Consider the following 18,217-nt stretch of genomic DNA (forward strand, 5'->3'; position numbering starts at 1 on the left):
AGAGATAGGGAGTCTTGTAGGGGCTGGAGGACATTAACGAGATAGGGCGGGTTGCAGGGGCTGGAGGAGGTTACAGAGATATGGAGGGTTGTAGGGGCTGGAGGAGTTTACAGAGATAGGGAGGGATGTAGGGACTGGAGGAGGTTACAGATGTAGGGAGGGTTGTAGGGGCTGGAGGAGTTTACAGAGAAAGGGAGGGGTGTAGGGACTGGAGGAGGTTACAGAGATAGAGAGGGTTGTAGGGGGCTGGAGGAGGTTACAGAGATAGGGAGGGTTGTAGGGGGCTGGAGGAGGTTACAGAGTTAGGGAGGTGTGTACAGGCTGGAGGAGGTTACAGACATAGGGAGGGTTGTAGGGGCTGGAGGAGGTTACAGAGATAGGGAGGATTGTAGGGCCTGGAGGAGGTTACAGAGATAGGGAGGGTTGTAGGGGCTGTGGGAGGTTACAGAGATAGGAAGGGTCGTAGGGGCTGTAGGAGGTTACAGAGATGGTGGGGGTGGGGGAGACATTCAGGGGTTAGTACACAAGATGAAAGTTTTAATATCGTGATGTTGCAACTGGGTGTCAGTGTTGGTCAGAGAGTACAGGGGGTGATGGGGAAACTGGAGTTAGGAGTTGGGCAGCAGGATTGGATGAGTTTAAGTTTACAGAGTGTGCGAAATGGGAGGCCGGCCTGGTGAGTTTTGGAATAGTCAAGCCCAGAGATAACAAAAGCACGACAGGGTTGTGGTGATGCCCACCATTGTTAAATAGCTTACTAACCCTCAACTGTATCAGGAACTTGGGTGGGGTTCTGGAGTGCAGCTGCCGGAACTGTACCCCGTGGGTCAGGGTCTTTGGGAAATAATGGGAGGGGAGTAATGGAAGCAGAGGAGGTGATGATGCCCATTGATATCAGTGAGAGTTCAGAGGAAGCTCTAATCCCGGCCTTAGTGACTTACCTCCCGGCAACCATTACCTTCCAATCTGGTCCGTGCTCAGATTCCCACTTGAGTTCAGGATGGTGCGGATTACATGCCTTCCCCGAGGTGGGTCCAAGCTGCTGTTTCCAAACTGATCGATCAGTGAAATAAGCTGCATTCAGAGAGGAGGACTTTAGTGTAAATGTCGACCTCAATAGTTTGTGTCTCTTCCCCCACTCCCGGATCTGCTGATCTTATCTCAGGGGTGGTATTGGTGACTGCCTCAGCTGAATGCCCACGTTTCGAGGTGTGGGCCCAGCTGGTGTGTGTCGACAAGCTCACTGACTGTGGAGGCCGTCACACCTGACTCGAATATCCACTGACGCACATTTTCCAGCTGCCAGGATAGCCACCTGCCCCTGTTTGCCAGGCAGTGGTGCGTGAGGATGGGGCTGCACACCATGGCCAAATAGCCTGCTGACTTTCACCTGCACGCCGAAAAGCAACGGGGCTGGTAACAGGGCCAGGGTGAGCTACTCCTCCCCAAGGTAGAGACAGGCCAGTCAGTGCCTGAAGGAGAAAGGTCAAAGGTGACATTCAGATTCCCTCCCTGTCCCCCTCCCCCAATTCCTCCCCTTCCCCACCTCCACCTCTCCCCCCTCCTCTCTCCCACCTCTCCCCCTCCTCCCCCCGTCCCACTCCTTTCCTGCAACTCCCCCCTTCTCCCCCTCCGGCCTCCCTCTCCCCCTCCCCCACCTCCCTCTCCCCCTCACCTCCCCCTCATCCCTCACCTCCCCCACCCCCCACCTCTTCTCCTCCCCAGCGCCCCACTTTCCCTCCTCTTCCCCCCCCACCTCCCCCTCCTCTCGCCCACCCCCACACTCTCTCCTCTCCCCCCCACCTCCCCCTCCCCCCTCACCTGCTCGGGATTTAGCTGCTGGAAGTGACAAATCGGTATATACGGCAGCAATGGCTGGATGGATCTCAGGAAGTACAGGGGCCATGACTCCACATCCCCAAAGGTGTTGCTGTTGAGCAGCCTCCTGGCGAACGCTCTCTTCTGACTTGCCTTCATGTCCGAGCTGTGATCCCTGATAGCAGCTAAGCTGCAAGAAACAAAGCAGCTGTCAGTGTGGGGGTCCCAGGGTCAGGGGTTACCCTTCAACCCCAACTCCTCAACCCAGGGTGGGGGGATCCACCTTCCGCGACTCCCCTGTTGCTGGGGTAGTTCCCCTGCAGGGGACCGGGTCCTTCTCACCCAGGCAGCCGTTCTCCATGGCAGGTTATTCGACTGTGGAAGGCATCGCTGGCCACCCTTGTCACACTGTCGCTCAAACCCACACCTTCCAGCAGGAGGCGCTGGACAGCAATCTGGAGCACAAACCTCTTCCCCACACCCCCCCTACCCCCAACTCTTCTCAAACCCAATAATTGGGGAGGGCCCCCCCACCCAAGTCACTGTGTTGATCGCCAGTTTGGGACCTGCCCCATGGTCAGACAAAGCTGTGACTAGCACATTGACAACCAGGCTCCCACATGAACTATGGCCACCCGGGCCAGGGGCTGCAGTGCCCACTGGGCACCACCAACTCAGAATAGGAGGATTCCAGAACTTAACCCTGACCTACCCTTCCACTCCATATTTCAGCAGAGAAGCCTCACCCCTCCCCCAAACCAGAGTTCACGGCAGGAGAGAGGGGGAGAGGAGGGAGAGAGAGAGAGAGAAAGAGAGAGAGAGAGGGAGAGAGAGAGGGAAAGAGAGAGAGAGAGAGGGAGAGAGAGAGGGAAAGAGAGAGAGAGGGAGAGAGAAAGGGAAAGAGAGAGAGAGGGAAAGAGAGAGAGAGAGGGAAAGAGAGAGAGGGAGAGAGAGACAGAATGTGTGAGAGAGAGGGAGATGGAGAGAGAGAGAATCACTGTGGGGAGTGCGGGGTGCATGGGGGCATTAACCCGTGCTCCCCAGTCCCTGAGTGGACTGGAACAAGGCCCTGGGGCTTTGGGTGAAACCGTGGAAGGGGCTCCTGCTCAGGGCACCATCTCCAACAGGAAAGACATGAATCGCATTTCTCCGGATGTTCAGAAGTGTTTACAGCCAGAAACATGTACTCACTGTTATAATGTAGGAAATGCTGCAGCCAATTTACACACAGCAAACTCCCCCAGTAATGACGCTCCGACAGTGCAGCACTCCCTCAGTACTGACCCTCTGACAGTGCAGCTCTCCCTCAGTACTGACCTCCGACAGTGCAGCACTCCCTCAGTACTGACCCTCCAACAGTGCAACACTCCCTCAGTACTGACCCTCTGACAGTGCGGCACTCCCTCAGCACTGACTCTCTGACAGAGCAGCACTCCCTCAGTACTGATCCTCCGACAGTGCAACACTCCCTCAGTACTGACCCTCCGACAGTGCAACACTCCCTCAGTACTGACCCTCCGACAGTGCAACACTCCCTCAGTACTGACCCTCCGACAGTGCAACACTCCCTCAGTACCGACCCTCCGACAGTGCAACACGCCCTCAGTACTGACCCTCCGACAGTGCGGTGCTCCCTCAGTACTGACCCTCCGACAGTGCAGCACTCCCTCAGTACTGACCCTCTGACAGTGCGGCACTCCCTCAGTACTGACCCTCCGACAGTGCGACACTCCCTCAGTACTGACCCTCCGACAGTGCGGCACTCCCCCAGTACTGACCCTCCGACAGTGCGGCACTCCCTCAGCACTAACCCTCCGACAGTGCGGCACTCCCTCAGTACTGACCCTCCGACAGTGCGGCACTCCCTCAGTACCGACCCTCCGACAGTGCGGCACTCCCTCAGTACTGACCCTCCGACAGTGCGACACTCCCTCAGTACTGCACTGGGAGTGTGAGCTGAATTATGGGCTCACATCTCTCTGAGTGGGACTTAAACCAGAACTTTCTGACTCACAGGGAGCCTGAGACAATGACCGGCCTGAATCCCAACAAACACAGGAGGACACAAAAGAGTATTGGGTTCATTAAAGAAATCAGAGCATGGATTTTTCAGACCTTTTGTCGATGCACTCACACACTGTCATTCTGCAGGAGGGAGACAGGGAAACTCTGGATGTCCGACACTGTCATGAAAGGAATGAACTGTGACAGATCCACAAAAAGGTCAGGGGTCACTTGGGGAAACTTGTGCAGGAGTGCAGCTGTGAGGGTCTCCAGAGCAGGTTCATCTCTCTGGGAAACCTGAAAAGGAAAAGGGTAAAAGTATTCGAATGACCTCTGGGAGGATGAGGTGAAGTTTCATACAGTGAAAATCGCTTCACAGTCAGTCAAACATTCAGCTTAGTGCTTGGGGGCATTATGAATATCTCTGCCCAAAGGAATGACAAATCAGCTTGAGATCCTACTTCCGCATGTGCCCAGCAGTCCCTGCAGCGGCAGGCTATTCGACCTTAGGGACCATCACAGCTGAGCCTGATTCTGTTCCCAGCTGCGATTAATGCTCACTCGCTTCTTAGTGGAGGTGCCTCCCCATCTGCTGCTGAAACCCTCACTTACGTTTTTGTTACCTCCAGACCTGACTATTCGACCTGGCTGACCTCCCATCTTCCAGCCTCAACAATCTTGAGGTCGACCAAAACCCTGCTTCCGAACACGCACCAAGTCCCATTCATGCCGTGCTTGCTGACTTACACTGGCTCCTGGTCTGACAGCACTCCTGTTTTAAAATTTGCGTCCTTATTTTCAAATCTCTTCATGACCGCAGCCTTCCCTATCTCTGTAATCTCCTCCAACCCCACAACCCTCTGAGATATCTGTATGCCTCCGATTCCAGCCTCCTGCATGGTCTTGATTTTAACCCCTCCACTGATGCTCCCAATATGTCCTCTTGTGGCTCAATGTCAAGTCGTGTTTGATGCATCTTGGGAGGTTTTATTACAAAGGAGCTATATAAATGCAATTTGTCATTGTTGTTGAGTGGCGGAGAGGTTCAGGGAGGGAATTCCAGAGCTCGGGGCCCAGGCAGCTGAAGGCATGGCCGTCTGTGCTGGAGCGATGGAAATCGGGGGATGCTCAAGAGGCTGGAATTGAAGGAGTGTAGAGATCACGGAGGGTTGTGGGGGCTGGAGGAGGTTACAGAGATAGGGAGGGTTGTAGGGGCTGGAGGAGTTTACAAAGATAGGGAGGGTTGTAGAGGCTGGAGGAGATTACAGAGATAGGGAGGTGTAGGGGCTGGAGGAGGTTACAGAGATAGGGAGGGTTGTGGGGCTGGAGGAGGTTACAGAGATAGAGAAGGGTGTAGGGGCTGGAGGAGGTTACAGAGATAGGGAGGGTTGTAGGGGCTGGAGGATGTTACAGAGATAGGGAGGGTTGTAGGGGCTGGAGGAGGTTACAGAGATAGGGAGGGGTGTAGGGCCTGGAGGAGGTTACAGAGATAGGGAGGGGTGTAGGGGCTGGAGGAGGTTACAGAGATAGGGAGGGTTGTAGGGGCTGGAGGAGGTTACAGAGATAGGGAGGGGTGTAGGGGCTGCAGGAGGTTACAGTGATGGGGAGGGGTGTAGGGGCTGGAGGAGGTTACATGATAGGGGTGTAGGGGCTGGAGGAGGTTACAGTGATAGGGGTGTAGGGGCTGGAGGAGGTTACAGAGATAGGGAGGGTTGTAGGGGCTGGAGGAGGTTACAGAGATAGGGAGGGGTGTAGGGGCTGGAGGAGGTTACAGAGATAGGGAGGGGTGTAGGGGCTGGAGGAGGTTACAGAGATAGGGAGGGTTGTAGGGGCTGGAGGAGGTTACAGGGATAGGGAGGGGTGTAGGGGTTGGAGGAGGTTACAGAGATAGGGAGAGGTGTAGGGGCTGGAGGAGGTTACAGAGATAGGGAGGGGTGTAGGGGCTGGAGGAGGTTACAGAGATAGGGAGGGGTGTAGGGGCTGGAGGAGGTTACAGAGATAGGGAGGGGTGTAGGGGCTGGAGGAGGTTACAGAGATAGGGAGGGGTGTAGGGGCTGGGGGAGGTTACAGAGATAGGGAGGGGTGTAGGGGCTGGAAGAGGTTACAGAGATATGGAGGGGTGTAGGGGCTGGAGGATGTTACAGAGATAGGGAGGGGTGTAGGGGCTGGAGGAGGTTACAGAGATAGGGAGGGGTGTAGGGGCTGGAGGAGGTTACAGAGATAGGGAGGGGTGTAGGGGCTGGAGGAGGTTACAGAGATAGGGAGGGGAGAGCCCTGAAGGCAGTTGATGCAGGGATGAGAATTTTAAAATGAAGATGTTGCTGGAATGGGAATTAGTGTAGGTCAGTGAGCACAGTGTTATTCCAGGTAATTTCGGAATATTCCCATGCATAATGTTTGACCACTTGGCCCATTGTTTCCCCACCTGGAGTTGACGCCATGTTCTATGCATGTGAGAGAGCAGTTTCTTCACGGTGGCACTTTGAGTTGACATTAGAAGCTTCCGCAAATTCTCTTGGGGCATCTGCAGATATTCCTGGGAACAGGAAAGCACAGGACCACATTATTATTGTAATGGTGCCAACCTCCCTCTTCATTGCTATGCTCTACAGTGCTCACAGCCAGCCTTATGTTCACCTGTCAGTGTGGCTCAGTGAGTGTTATTCCCAGCAGAGTCAAACACAGCTGTGGGTTTAAATCCCGCTCCGGCGACGTGAGAATGTAGGCTGACACCCCCAGTGCGGTACGGAGGGAGTGCTGCACTGTTGGAGGTGCCCTTCAGCTGAGACGTTACTCGAGGTCCTGTCTGCTCTCCCAGCAGCTGGAGGTAAAAAGATTCCGTTGCAATGGTTGTGGAGAAGAGCAGGGCGAGTTCCTCCTCTGTGCCCCGGACGTCAACGTCACAAAAATAACAGGTTATCTGCAGGCCACTGTCATATTGTTGCTGTGGGATCTTGCTGTGCATAAATTGGCTGCCTTGGTTTCCTGCATTACAACAGTGACCACATTTCGAAAGCACTTCATTGGTTGTAGATCGCTCTGGGACATGCTGAGGCGGCGAAAGGTGCCAAATAAGCTTTATATAAGTTTGAAAGTGATGTATTCTGGTGCGGCGAGTGACGGAGTCGAGGGGTAGGGGGAGAGGCACGGGAGTATGGCATTGAGATAGAGGATCAGCCATGATTGTACTGAATGTCGGAGCAGGCTCAAAGGGCCGAATGGCCCACTCCTGCTCCTATTGTCTCTGTGTTTGAGTCTCTCTTTCTTTGTGGCTCTCAGGTAACTGGTTGCACCTTTCCAGCCACAAACAAGGCCTTTGGCCTCAGGATTAAGTGGCCCATAATGTTGGTGGGGGGGGTGGGGGTGAGGACGGGATGTTGTAATTTGGTGTCAGACCCTCTGGGCAGGGAAAAAAAAAAATTGGATATAAAATCCAGGCTCCCAAACGGCCAATGCTTCCCCTGCTGGAAAGTGCCTGCATGTCAGGAGATCATAAGGAACTGTGATGACCTCTGTGGTTGAATAGCTTGATGATATACTCACGCTGCCCAGAGAGAAAAAAAATGGCCATTTGGCTGATGTCCAGCAAGCATGTGGACCTCAGCCTAATCCACTGAAAACCGGGAGAGAAATTGAAACCAAACTCATTGATTTATCCCACAATACCCCGCCCATTAATACTTAATTAGGAATTACATTCAATAATTTAAGACTCCCTTGAATGATTAAAGTGACTGCATTAAAGTTGGTCACAGCAAACTAAGCGTTGTTTTGCCTGCTGCTAGTTTATTAATAAGCTGCCTTCTTTTCCCGCCTACTATTGGGGTGAATTCTGTGACCATCATCTGAGAAAGAGCAGCTTCGCGGCGACTTTATTTAGAAAGTGGGTTTTTGGAACCTTACAAATGCTCAGATGCCTCGCCGAGTGTTTGAACTCTGAGGAGTTCTCATTAAGAGGAAGGTTTGTGGGGGCTCACTACCCAGTGATAAGGCAGGTGACTGCCGATGGAAAGAACGATCTGCTCTACACGAAAGGAAACTCAAGGCTTCAGAGAAGCGGCCAAATCCTACAGCCCGCCATGGTTCAGTCAGATAGGGTTGAACGAATTTAAGGAGAAGCGAGGTAAACACATGAGGGAGAAAGGAATCGGAGGGAATGCTGATGGGGTGAGCATGGAGAGGAGGGTGGAGTTGAGCATAAACACCAGCGCTGACCCCGTTGGGCCGAATGGCCTGTTTCTGTGCTGTATATCCTGCGTAAGCAGGGTGTTAATAAAAACAAGAAAGTGCTGGAAATCCTCAGCAGGTCTGGAAAGGATCCATGGAAAGAGAAACGGTTCATGTGGCGAGTTGGATAGACCCATATTCGGAATGGAAGGAGTGTAGAAACCTGACGTGTTATTTGGCACTGAACGGTAGGGAGGGGCAGGAGGGAAGTCCTGGGACAGACAAGGTTCATTATTTCATTCGCACTCACTTCTGGACAAATGCCTCGTTTCTTTACACAACCATTCCCACTCCCATCGCCTTTTGTTCCATGACATCTTTGCCATTTAATCAGTCACTAATCTGCCCCACCCGCTACCCTATCCCAGAACTTCCCATTCGTTCCTCCTCCTCCTCCTCCCAGCTTTCGGCAGCGTTTCTATTCTCCTCTGGTCCTGGAGAAGGGTCACATTCATCTCAAAGCGTGAACTCTGTCCCTCTCTCCACAGACGCCGCCAGACTCGCTGAGCGTTTCTCGAACTTTGTTTTTATTTCCGATTTCCTCCTCTGCAGCGTTTTTGCTTTTATTAAAGGAGTTTTTTATTGTCTGATATCAACGCACATGAAATTTACAACGAGGGTCAGCAGCGTTCAGTGATCAAAATCTGAAACCTTGGCTGATAACCCTCTTCCCTAGCCTGAGGTCACTGAGGTTTTGTATCTGGCTCTTGACTCAAACCAGGGGGTAGAACCAGGACCTGTTTTAGATAATGATCCTATTAAACTTATCACCAACGAAGCTGTTTCGCTAAATAGCGGATTAGCAGGTCAGCCTCCAATTCTGATTCCCAAGCTCAGTCGGAAAGACTTTCGCCTCTGAATCAGACAACTGGGAGTTAAATCCCTTTGAAAATCTAACCTGACACTCTGACACAGCACTGAGGGAGTGCTGCACTGTCAGAGGTGCTGTCTTTCAGGTGAGGCATGAAACCAAGGCTGCCCTCTCAGTGTGTGTGAAGAATCCCACGGCACTATTTTGAAGTTAAGCAGGCGGGTTCTCCCCAGTGTCCTGGCCAATATTTATCCCTCAAATCAACATCGCTAAAACAGGTTAATTATTTACCTGGTTGATGTCTACAGCTGACATGTTTGTCTACATTACAACAGCGTCTACACTTTGGGACATCCTTAAAATGTGAATGCAAAGTTTCGCTTACCTGAAAAAGAACTCTCAGAGCTGGTGAATCATCTTCACTCTGTAACATATCCCAGAGGACTGGCTGTGGAGATAAGACAGACAGGACGGTGTCAATATTTACCCGATAGAGATTATGACCCTTCATCAGTAAATGCACTTTCTCCCTCCGGTTTTGGTTCATTCTGAAGGCACCTCGCATTCCAGGATGCTGTTCTTTGTCTATCAGAGTAGTCCTCAGGCACCTCATTCTCCAGGTGTGAGTCTAAATAGTGAACATTGCCAGGCTGTTTGGCTGCAGGAGGTAAGGCCGCTCCTCATATACAAGTGAACACTGCTGCATGCACTCAAATGTGGGGATGTAAAAAGGATTGTGTTCAAATGCGATATGCCCCCCATGGTCGAATTTCATGCCAAAACGTACATAAAACATTAACTCTTGGGAAAGGTGCTGGACAGATAATTTGCTTCCCAGATCCCAGTGTGAATCAGTGTCTTTGGAAAGAGCAGGGCATTAGAGAGCATGCAAGGACTGTGGTCAAATATGAAGTTATCAGCATTGTCTTTTGGATGAAACATTAAACCGAGGTCCCTGTCTACTCTCTCAGGTGGATGTAAAGGACCCCACGACACTATTTTGAAGAAGAGCAAGGGAGTTCTCCCTGATGTCCTCACCAATATTTAAACCCCAACCAATATCACTACAACAGGGTATACCTGGTCATTGTTACATTGCTGTTTGTGGGATCTTGCTGTGTGAAAACTGACTGCTGTGTTTCCTACATTACAACAGTGACTACGCTTCAAGAAGTACCTCATTGGCTGTGAAGTGTCCTGAGGTTGTGAAAGGTGCTATATAAATGCAAGTTTCTCTTCCTTCCTCTTCCTCATAATCACCATTTATAACTTGCTTTGGTAACGTGAGAAGAACATCAATAAATGGGTCACAACTCCAAAAATGATCAGTCTCATATTAAACTCCATCACCCTGTAACTGATCTAAATTCAAATACTTTATTCAGTGAGATAATCACACTGTTCCCTGGGGTTTTGTTACTTGCCTCTTCCACTGTGCTGAGCCCAGTAGGTGAGGATATACATTAATTATTCAGCTTGTGGACCCAGGCGAGTGAAAGTGAGTGAAATATCACAATTTGCGTCGATCTTTGCTTGTTTGCGTTAAAATCTTCACAAATATATTTTTTTTTAAATTTACAGGATGGATTCCTAATTGATGTTCCTGTCAGCATCAGCACAAACTTAGCACAGGCCTGGGAGAGTGATGCACCTTCAAATCCTTGATCCCATTAATGCCACCACGTCTCATCATGCTGCTACTGACTGATCTGGAGGTTATGGTCTGGAATTTCATAGAATCTTACAGCACGGAACAAAATCAGTGTGTTTGTGTCGGTCCTCTAAAGGACCAATCCGCTTAGTCCTACTTTCCCCTGCTCTTGGCCCCTCAGCCTGGCAAATCAGTCCCGGTTAAGCTTTTATCCAATTTCTTTTGAAAGTTACCATTAAATCTGCTTCCACCGCCCTTTCAGATACTACATTCCAGGTTACAACTCACTGCATTAAAAAAAAACTCCTCACCTCTCCCCCCTTTGACCTTTTTCTCAGTTATAAGTTATCCTGGAACTCCCTCCCTAACAGCACTGTGGGTGTACCTACACCACGTGGACTGCAATGGTTCAAGAAGGCAGCTCACCACCACCTTCTCAAGGGCAATTAGGGATGGGCAATAAATGCTGGCCTAGTCAGTGATGCCCACATCCTGTAAATGAATTTTTTAAAAACATATTAAAAAATTGTGGTTGCCAACTCTCCTGTCAATGGAAACAGTTTCACCTTATTTATCCCTCATAATATTATATTTCCCCTTAACCTTCTCTGCTCTAAAGAGAGCAATCCCAGCTTCTCTAATCCCTCCACATAACTGAAGTCCCTGGTACAACTCTGGTAAATCTCCTCTGCATCCTCTCCGAGACCTGAGCATCCTTCCTAAAGCGTCGTTCCCAGAATTGAAAACTTCCACTGAGACCTAACCACTTCTGGAAGATATCCATCAGCCAGTGAGGGAGCAGCGTCACGAAACTCAAACAGGACACAGTGACTACCCGAGACTTCGAGCGATGGCCGGGACTCGAGAAGCCTTGCTCCAATGGTACTTTTCTGAAGAGTCTTACTTGGAAGCGGTGTAAAGAATTGGCTGTTAAGTATCTCCCCAAAAGTGCTCTGTCCTCAGTTTGGAGTACTGTGTTCAATTCTGGGCACCAGTCTATAGGAAGGAGGTCCTTAGAGAGGAGCTTTACCGAAATGTTACCCATGATGAGGGACTTCAGTTTTGTGGAGAGACCAGAGAAACTGGGGTTATTCTCCTTAGAGTAAAGAAAGATATGGGGAGTTTCATTAGAAGTGGCTTTATCCTATTGCTTACACTGAAGCAGTTGAGAAGGTCATTTTTAAGGGCTCCATTTGTCTCGTCCTTCAAATAGCTGTCAATAGTCTGTAAGATACTGATGGAAGCGTTGGGATTGAATGAAGCCCAGAACGAAGCATTGTCCAATAAACTGGACAGAAGAACGGCTTCACTCAACATCTCCTGGATGTCACCCTGACTGCGGTCAAGGCTAGAAAAATCCAGGATGTACTCGAAGACTTGGAGGATGTAGTTAGCGTTTGAAATCCAGCTGAAGGCCTGGTCATCACACCGGTTAAAGCGGTCGAGGAGGTCCATCAGGAAAGCAGTTGGGTTTTTACAAGGTTGGGCGGTGTTGAAGCTGAAAGGTATTGGCAGCTTGTCAAGCAATTGGCGGATAAAACACTCCCCACCTTGTGGTGTGTTGGAGGCCGTGCAGTAGTTTACAATCCAAGGGTGCGGCTGGGAGACTATATCATAAAGAGTAGCATTTCGGCAAATGACCTCCTTTAGCCCCTCACCATCCTGATCTTTGCAGGTTGCTAGGAGGCTGCCATTGAGGAACATCTGAGGTGACCATGTTTTGTAATCACATTTTAATGGAGCATTTCCAACGATCAAAGATTTCAGCTCTTTTGTCACTCGATCGAGCAGTTTGCAAAACCGAATTAACCAGGACATTGTCTGTTCATCGACTTTTAGAGATGTCCCATCGGTGCAAACATTGCGGACGTGGACTGTAGCATTCGCAAATATGCACTCCTGCAAATTGTGGATGGTGACATTTGAAATCTCGAACAATCGATGACAATTGGTGTTTGAAAGGGGCAGACCCTCTAAACTGCCGATCGTGTGTGTGCAGAGAAGGTTACTCCACCCCTGAGCTCCAGTCATGTTCCTCAGAAGCGTATTGTTGGAGCAAAGCTGCTTAATGTATTCAACACCGAGAGGAAGGATACATCCCTGAACCTCGTCCATTTCTATGTGTGAACTCCGAAACATTCGGTCACACTTGTTCCCAACAATATTTGCTTCTTCGGAGTCGGTACATAACCATGAACAGACTTGCTTAACCCAGCGCTCGATCACACCGAGGCTCTTCAGGAGCCTCATTTGGAACCAAAAGTGGTTGATGTAATCGGTACCATTCTTATCGCCCCCCATTAAAGAGATCTCATCCACGCTCAGCCCGATTAGCTGACTGCAAAGATTAGTGATCAGCCTCCTGTCTCCAGTCACATTCTTCAGGAAGGTTTCATTAGAGCAAAGCTTGTGGACATATTCGGTGCTATTGGCCAGCAGGCACCTTTGGATATCCTCCGGGCCCAGGCTTGCAATGATGGACCACCTGTGGCAATTACTGGCAGAGGTGCCAACTCCCCTTGACCCGCTCTGCAGCCGGGCACAGAGCTGGAGAACCCAAGGTCGGTTGAAGTCTTCCTGACTCAACAGGGAGACGTTGCTGCAGACGGTGGAGTTGAACTCCGAGGTGTAAAACCTCCTACAGATCTGAACCCAGTAAAGATCCTCCTCAACTGCGGAAAAGTACCAGGCAGCGTCCGAGCAGGCGGCTCTGAGGTCTGGTGGCGCCTGGGTAACACCTGTGGTCTGGTTGAAGAGGTTGCAGTAAAGATAGAGAGTGAAGTTGGAGATCCCTGGTAGCCTGGGCATGGAGTCATTGCAAACAGCGTCCAGACTGCCAGCATTGGGAAAGTCATTGTCATCTTTAACTGCCTCCTCCGATCTCTTGGAAACTTCATGGGAATTTTTCCGTGTGTCTCGGACTTTGTCACCCAGCCGGCTACAAGCTAGAAAAGGTGTTTCTGTCAAAAGCCCTTGTGAGCTGAATCCCAGTATTGGGGTGTTCCATGAGATATTGTTCCTGATCCCCCTAGATTTGAAAAAAAAACAAGCAGGGGAGACATCATCCAGAACAGAAACACACTGGGGCTTTTTTGCAATGGGTTCACCTACAGGGCGAGGTGAAAGATTTGAAAATGCAAATGACATGCACAAGATGTAAATACAGGAATACAACAAAGAGTCAACAGCAAGAAACAAGTGGGACATGTTTTCTACTGTTCATAAATGTTAGCAAGCAAATGAAAAAAGGAACATATATCTTCGAAAACATTAACACACATAAAAATGCTTATTAACTCCAACCTTAAAATACCCACCAAAAAAACCTCCAAATTCTTAACTATACAAGCAACTCAGAAACTCAAAATTGGCATTGGATGGTCCTGATCTGTTCATTGAGGCTATTTACTTGTTCTGAACCATTGGTTGAGGCGGTCAGCTAAAACACTCTGAACGAGTTTCCTTACTGTGGACAGAAATGTGCTACTTGCTCCTCAGAACCCGCTATTAGCCCCGGTTCCAAAGAATGATGTTTGGCTTTCAATTACTTATTTCTGCAGCGGCCAACGTTGGGCGGAACAGTCCAAGAAGCGGGACATGCCAATTGGGGAGGGAGAGGGGCAGCAGGATGGGGATGGTGCCTGAAAGTACTGCCCAAGCAGGTAGGCTTGTGTCGGTGCTGAGAGGGTATAGGGTAGAATCCCAGACTACAAGGGGCCATAGAGTGTGAAGGGTCTGTCACCAATAGTGGAGCTGTAGCCTTACAGCCTATCAGGCCTGGATTTAAGAGTGAGGACCCTGTGTTTTGTCATTTTGAGTTTCAAGCTTCTCATTTCCATGGACACCATGTTTTGTAACCATATTTTAACGGACCATTTCCGACATAAATTCAAACTGTTACGGGTGGAGGGAGTGCTGATCGTTTTACAGGGGGAAGATGGAGACCTTTCAGCGCAAGTTTCTGCTTTTGTTTTAAAGGCCAGGCTGAAGCGACAGAAGTTCTCTCACCATAAAAGGAGTTGCCTCAGGTCTCCTGTAAGAAAGAAGAGAGATGTAAAGCTTCATCTGCAATGGTTTCCCACGTCATTGTCTATCTAAACGTACAGCGGTTAAGACCATTTGGAATGTTAAATTCGGATACAGGGAAGTGTGACAGGAAAGGAGGGAAGCGAGGGCTCACTGAGAATGGGAAATTCTAGTTATGAAGCAAGGATCAAAAAAACCGGGACCTTTATTTTAAAAACGCCAAAAGAAGTGAAGGTGGGACCTAATAGAGGTTATTAAAGATTGCAAAGGCCAAAAACTAATAAATTATTTCTAATATCTGCTGAATCACTAGCAAAGCGGCACAAATTTAGAACGATCAAAAACTTGTTCATAAACCAGGCCAGCACTCCCAGTGCAGTACTGAGGGGGCGCTGCACTGTCAGATGGTCAGTACAGAGGGAGTGCTGCACTGTCACAGGGTCAGTACTGAGGGAGTGCTGCACTGTCAGATGGTCAGTACAGAGGGAGTGCTGCACTGTCACAGGGTCAGTACTGAGGGAGTGCTGCACTGTCAGATGGTCAGTACAGAGGGAGTGCTGCACTGTCACAGGGTCAGTACTGAGGGAGTGCTGCACTGTCAGAGGGTCAGTACTGAGGGGGCGCTGCACTGTCAGAGGGTCAGTACTGAGGGAGTGCTGCACTGTCAGAGGGTCAGTACTGAGGGAGTGCTGCACTGTCAGAGGGTCAGTACTGAGGGAGTGCTGCACTGTCAGAGGGTCAGTACTGAGGGAGTGCTGCACTGTCGGAGGGTCAGTACTGAGGGAGTGCTGCACTGTTGGAGGGTCAGTACTGAGGGAGTGCTGCACTGTCAGAGGGTCAGTACTGAGGGAGTGCTGCACTGTCAGAGGGTCAGTACTGAGGGAGTGCTGCACTGTCGGAGGGTCAGTACTGAGGGAGTGCTGCACTGTCAGAGGGTCAGTACTGAGGGAGTGCTGCACTGTCGGAGGGTCAGTACTGAGGGAGTGCTGCACTGTCGGAGGGTCAGTACTGAGGGAGTGCTGCACTGTCGGAGGGTCAGTACTGAGGGAGTGCTGCACTGTCGGAGGGTCAGTACTGAGGGAGTGCTGCACTGTCGGAGGGTCAGTACTGAGGGAGTGCTGCACTGTCAGAGGGTCAGTACTGAGGGAGTGCTGCACTGTCAGAGGCTCAGTACTGAGGGAGTGCTGCACTGTCAGAGGGTCAGTACTGAGAGAGTGCTGCACTGTCAGAGAGTCAGTACTGAGGGAGTGCTGCACTGTCAGAGGGTCAGTACTGAGGGAGTGCTGCACTGTCAGACGGTCAGTACTGAGGGAGTGCTGCACTGTCAGAGGGTCAGTACTGAGGGGGTGCTGCACTGACGGAGGGTCAGTACTGAGGGAGTGCCGCACTGTCAGAGGGTCAGAACTGAGGGAGTGCTGCACTGTCAGAGGGTCAGTACTGAGGGAGTGCTGCACTGTCAGAGAGTCAGTACTGAGGGAATGCTGCACTGTCAGAGGGTCAGTACTGAGGGAGTGCTGCACTGTCAGAGAGTCAGTACTGAGGGAATGCTGCACTGTCAGAGGGTCAGTACTGAGGGAGTGCTGCATTGTCAGAGAGTCAGTACTGAGGGAGTGCTGCACTGTCGGAAGGTCAGTACTGAGGGACTGCTGCACTGTCAGAGGGTCAGTACTGAGGGACTGCTGCACTGTCGGAGGATCAGTACTGAGGGAGTGCTGCACTGTCGGAAGGTCAGTACTGAGGGAGTGCTGCACTGCCAGTTTTGCACAAGGCATAAATCTGAGCCCTGTCTGGCACAATTTTGAAGATCAGGTGATTTCTCCCAGATTGTCCAAGCCAACATTTATCACTTGACCAAAATCAGAAAATCAGGTCAAGATCACATTTGTGGGATCTTGCTATGTTCAAATTGGCTGCCGTTACAACAGTTCAAAATGGTTGTAAAGGTCACAAAAGACACTTTATAGATGCTTTGATGAGAGATATGAAGGGGAAAAGTAGAGAAAATGTATTTCAAAAGGGGGATATTAGAAATTGGAATATTTTGCCACAATGGGGGCTATTTAAAAAAGGGAATTGGGTAGAAGAATGGAAGAGGATTTGCGGAACGATAGCAAAATGTGATCAGAGCAGACAGTCCGTGTATTCTACAGCAACAGAACCTCTGCCGAAACATCACTTGCCGACAGAACATTTTCCATCGTGATCTAACTGAGGGATTCCAATGACAGACGTAACTTCTTTTGCCAGAGAGCCTGTCATTCGTGAGACTTTCCGCTTAAAGTTGGTGTAGACAGATGTCCCGACCGTCCGTAAAATATTCTGTTTGAGCTCCTCCAGACCGTCCCATAGGATTTCCTCACCCCACGTGGTTGGGGTTCGATTGGCTGGATGAACCCCGCCTGACCCACTCCTCCTCCCACTGGGCTTAGCGAGAATCTGGAGCAGGCTCTGGACGCTGTCGACGCTTTCTGCTGGACTCAGGCTCAGTGGGCCGGGGTTTCTGATGCTCTCCGGCTCTGGAGGCCCATTCCACGGCTGGAATCCCTCGGACCCAGGAGGTGGACCGTGGGGCTGAAAGTTGACCACGGGCTTCCAGTTTCTCGGGTCAAACAACTGGCTTAGGCCTTCAAGCCAATCCACATTGATGGCGCAATCGCTCTTCCCCATTAGTGAACAGATTAACTCCTGAAGACCAGCACTGACTTGCTCATAAGTGCCACTTGATAACGTTTGGGAAACCATCTCAATCAGAGCAACAATGGCCTCCCAGTTCTGCTTTTGGAAAAACCAACTAAAGAGCTGATGCTCAGTGAAAAAGTCCAGGATGCTTTGTAGAAGCTCGATTAGACCATCCAGGTTCCGGCTGGCCCTCAAAGCTACAAAGAGGTCCTTCAGTTCCACTACGGCCCTGGGTGGGGGATTGACTTCCACTCCTCCTGGGTCAAGATCAGTCAACATCGAGCTTTTGTCTGCCAGGTCCTGGTGGTCATTGTTCTGTAAATATAATGAGATGTTGTACAGAAATGCAGAGAGTCTCTTACTGTCCAGCCTACGCTTGGTGAGAAAAGAGGGCAGGTCTCTTGGCGGTAAAGCACTCAAAGTTCTGAGTCCCCCCATCAGGCTGGCAATGACAGAATGGACGCTTCGAGAATCTTTGGAACCCGATCGTGCATTGACAGGGAGCGGTTCCATTCTTCCTTCGGTAGCTCCTCCTCCTCCTAATAACCGAGCGACATCTTTGAACACTTCCATGTACAGGTCAATCTTGTTACCTGTGAGATTAAAGTTCAGTTTTCAGCACCCAGCACTTAGTGAGTGACGGTGAGCACGGCCACTCAAAACACCCCAACACTGCCTTCCAACCTTCGTTTCTCTACCCTTCATCTGACAGAGACCACCTTTGTTCGAAGGATATGTGATACTCGCTATTCATATAATACTTTCCTCATTCCAGATTTACCAGCCCTTCCTTCCCTGATTCTAGCTTGGTTAGAGTTCCACCATTCGATAAGCCATCTGACTCTCCTTAAAAATCTGAGCAATAATCGTGATTGGACAATTTGACCTTGGGAGGCATCAGAGCCAGCCTGACACCCACACATTACACATCACACCCACACCCACACATCACACCCACACATCACACCCACACCCACACCCACACATCACACCCACACCCA

At 50.3% G+C, this 18,217-nt stretch overlaps 1 protein-coding gene across 1 annotated transcript in view; it reads right to left on the minus strand.

The window, feature by feature from the left end:
• LOC144669938 (stereocilin) overlaps positions 1-17,654 on the minus strand; it is an 83,085-nt gene extending 65,431 nt beyond the window's left edge. Inside the window, exons 1-8 of the mRNA XM_078532221.1 lie at positions 16,718-17,654; positions 14,520-14,544; positions 11,667-13,539; positions 9,246-9,308; positions 6,233-6,358; positions 3,953-4,119; positions 1,822-2,008; positions 959-1,074 (exon numbers count right to left, since the gene is read on the minus strand). Of these exons, the coding sequence (XP_078388347.1) occupies positions 959-1,074; positions 1,822-2,008; positions 3,953-4,119; positions 6,233-6,358; positions 9,246-9,308; positions 11,667-13,539; positions 14,520-14,544; positions 16,718-17,654 (3,494 nt within the window). The remainder of the gene's footprint in view (positions 1-958; positions 1,075-1,821; positions 2,009-3,952; positions 4,120-6,232; positions 6,359-9,245; positions 9,309-11,666; positions 13,540-14,519; positions 14,545-16,717) is intronic.
• Positions 17,655-18,217: the final 563 nt, after the last annotated feature.

The sequence above is a fragment of the Cetorhinus maximus genome, chromosome 30 (assembly GCF_964194155.1).
Source record: "Cetorhinus maximus chromosome 30, sCetMax3.hap1.1, whole genome shotgun sequence".
NCBI lineage: Eukaryota > Metazoa > Chordata > Chondrichthyes > Lamniformes > Cetorhinidae > Cetorhinus > Cetorhinus maximus.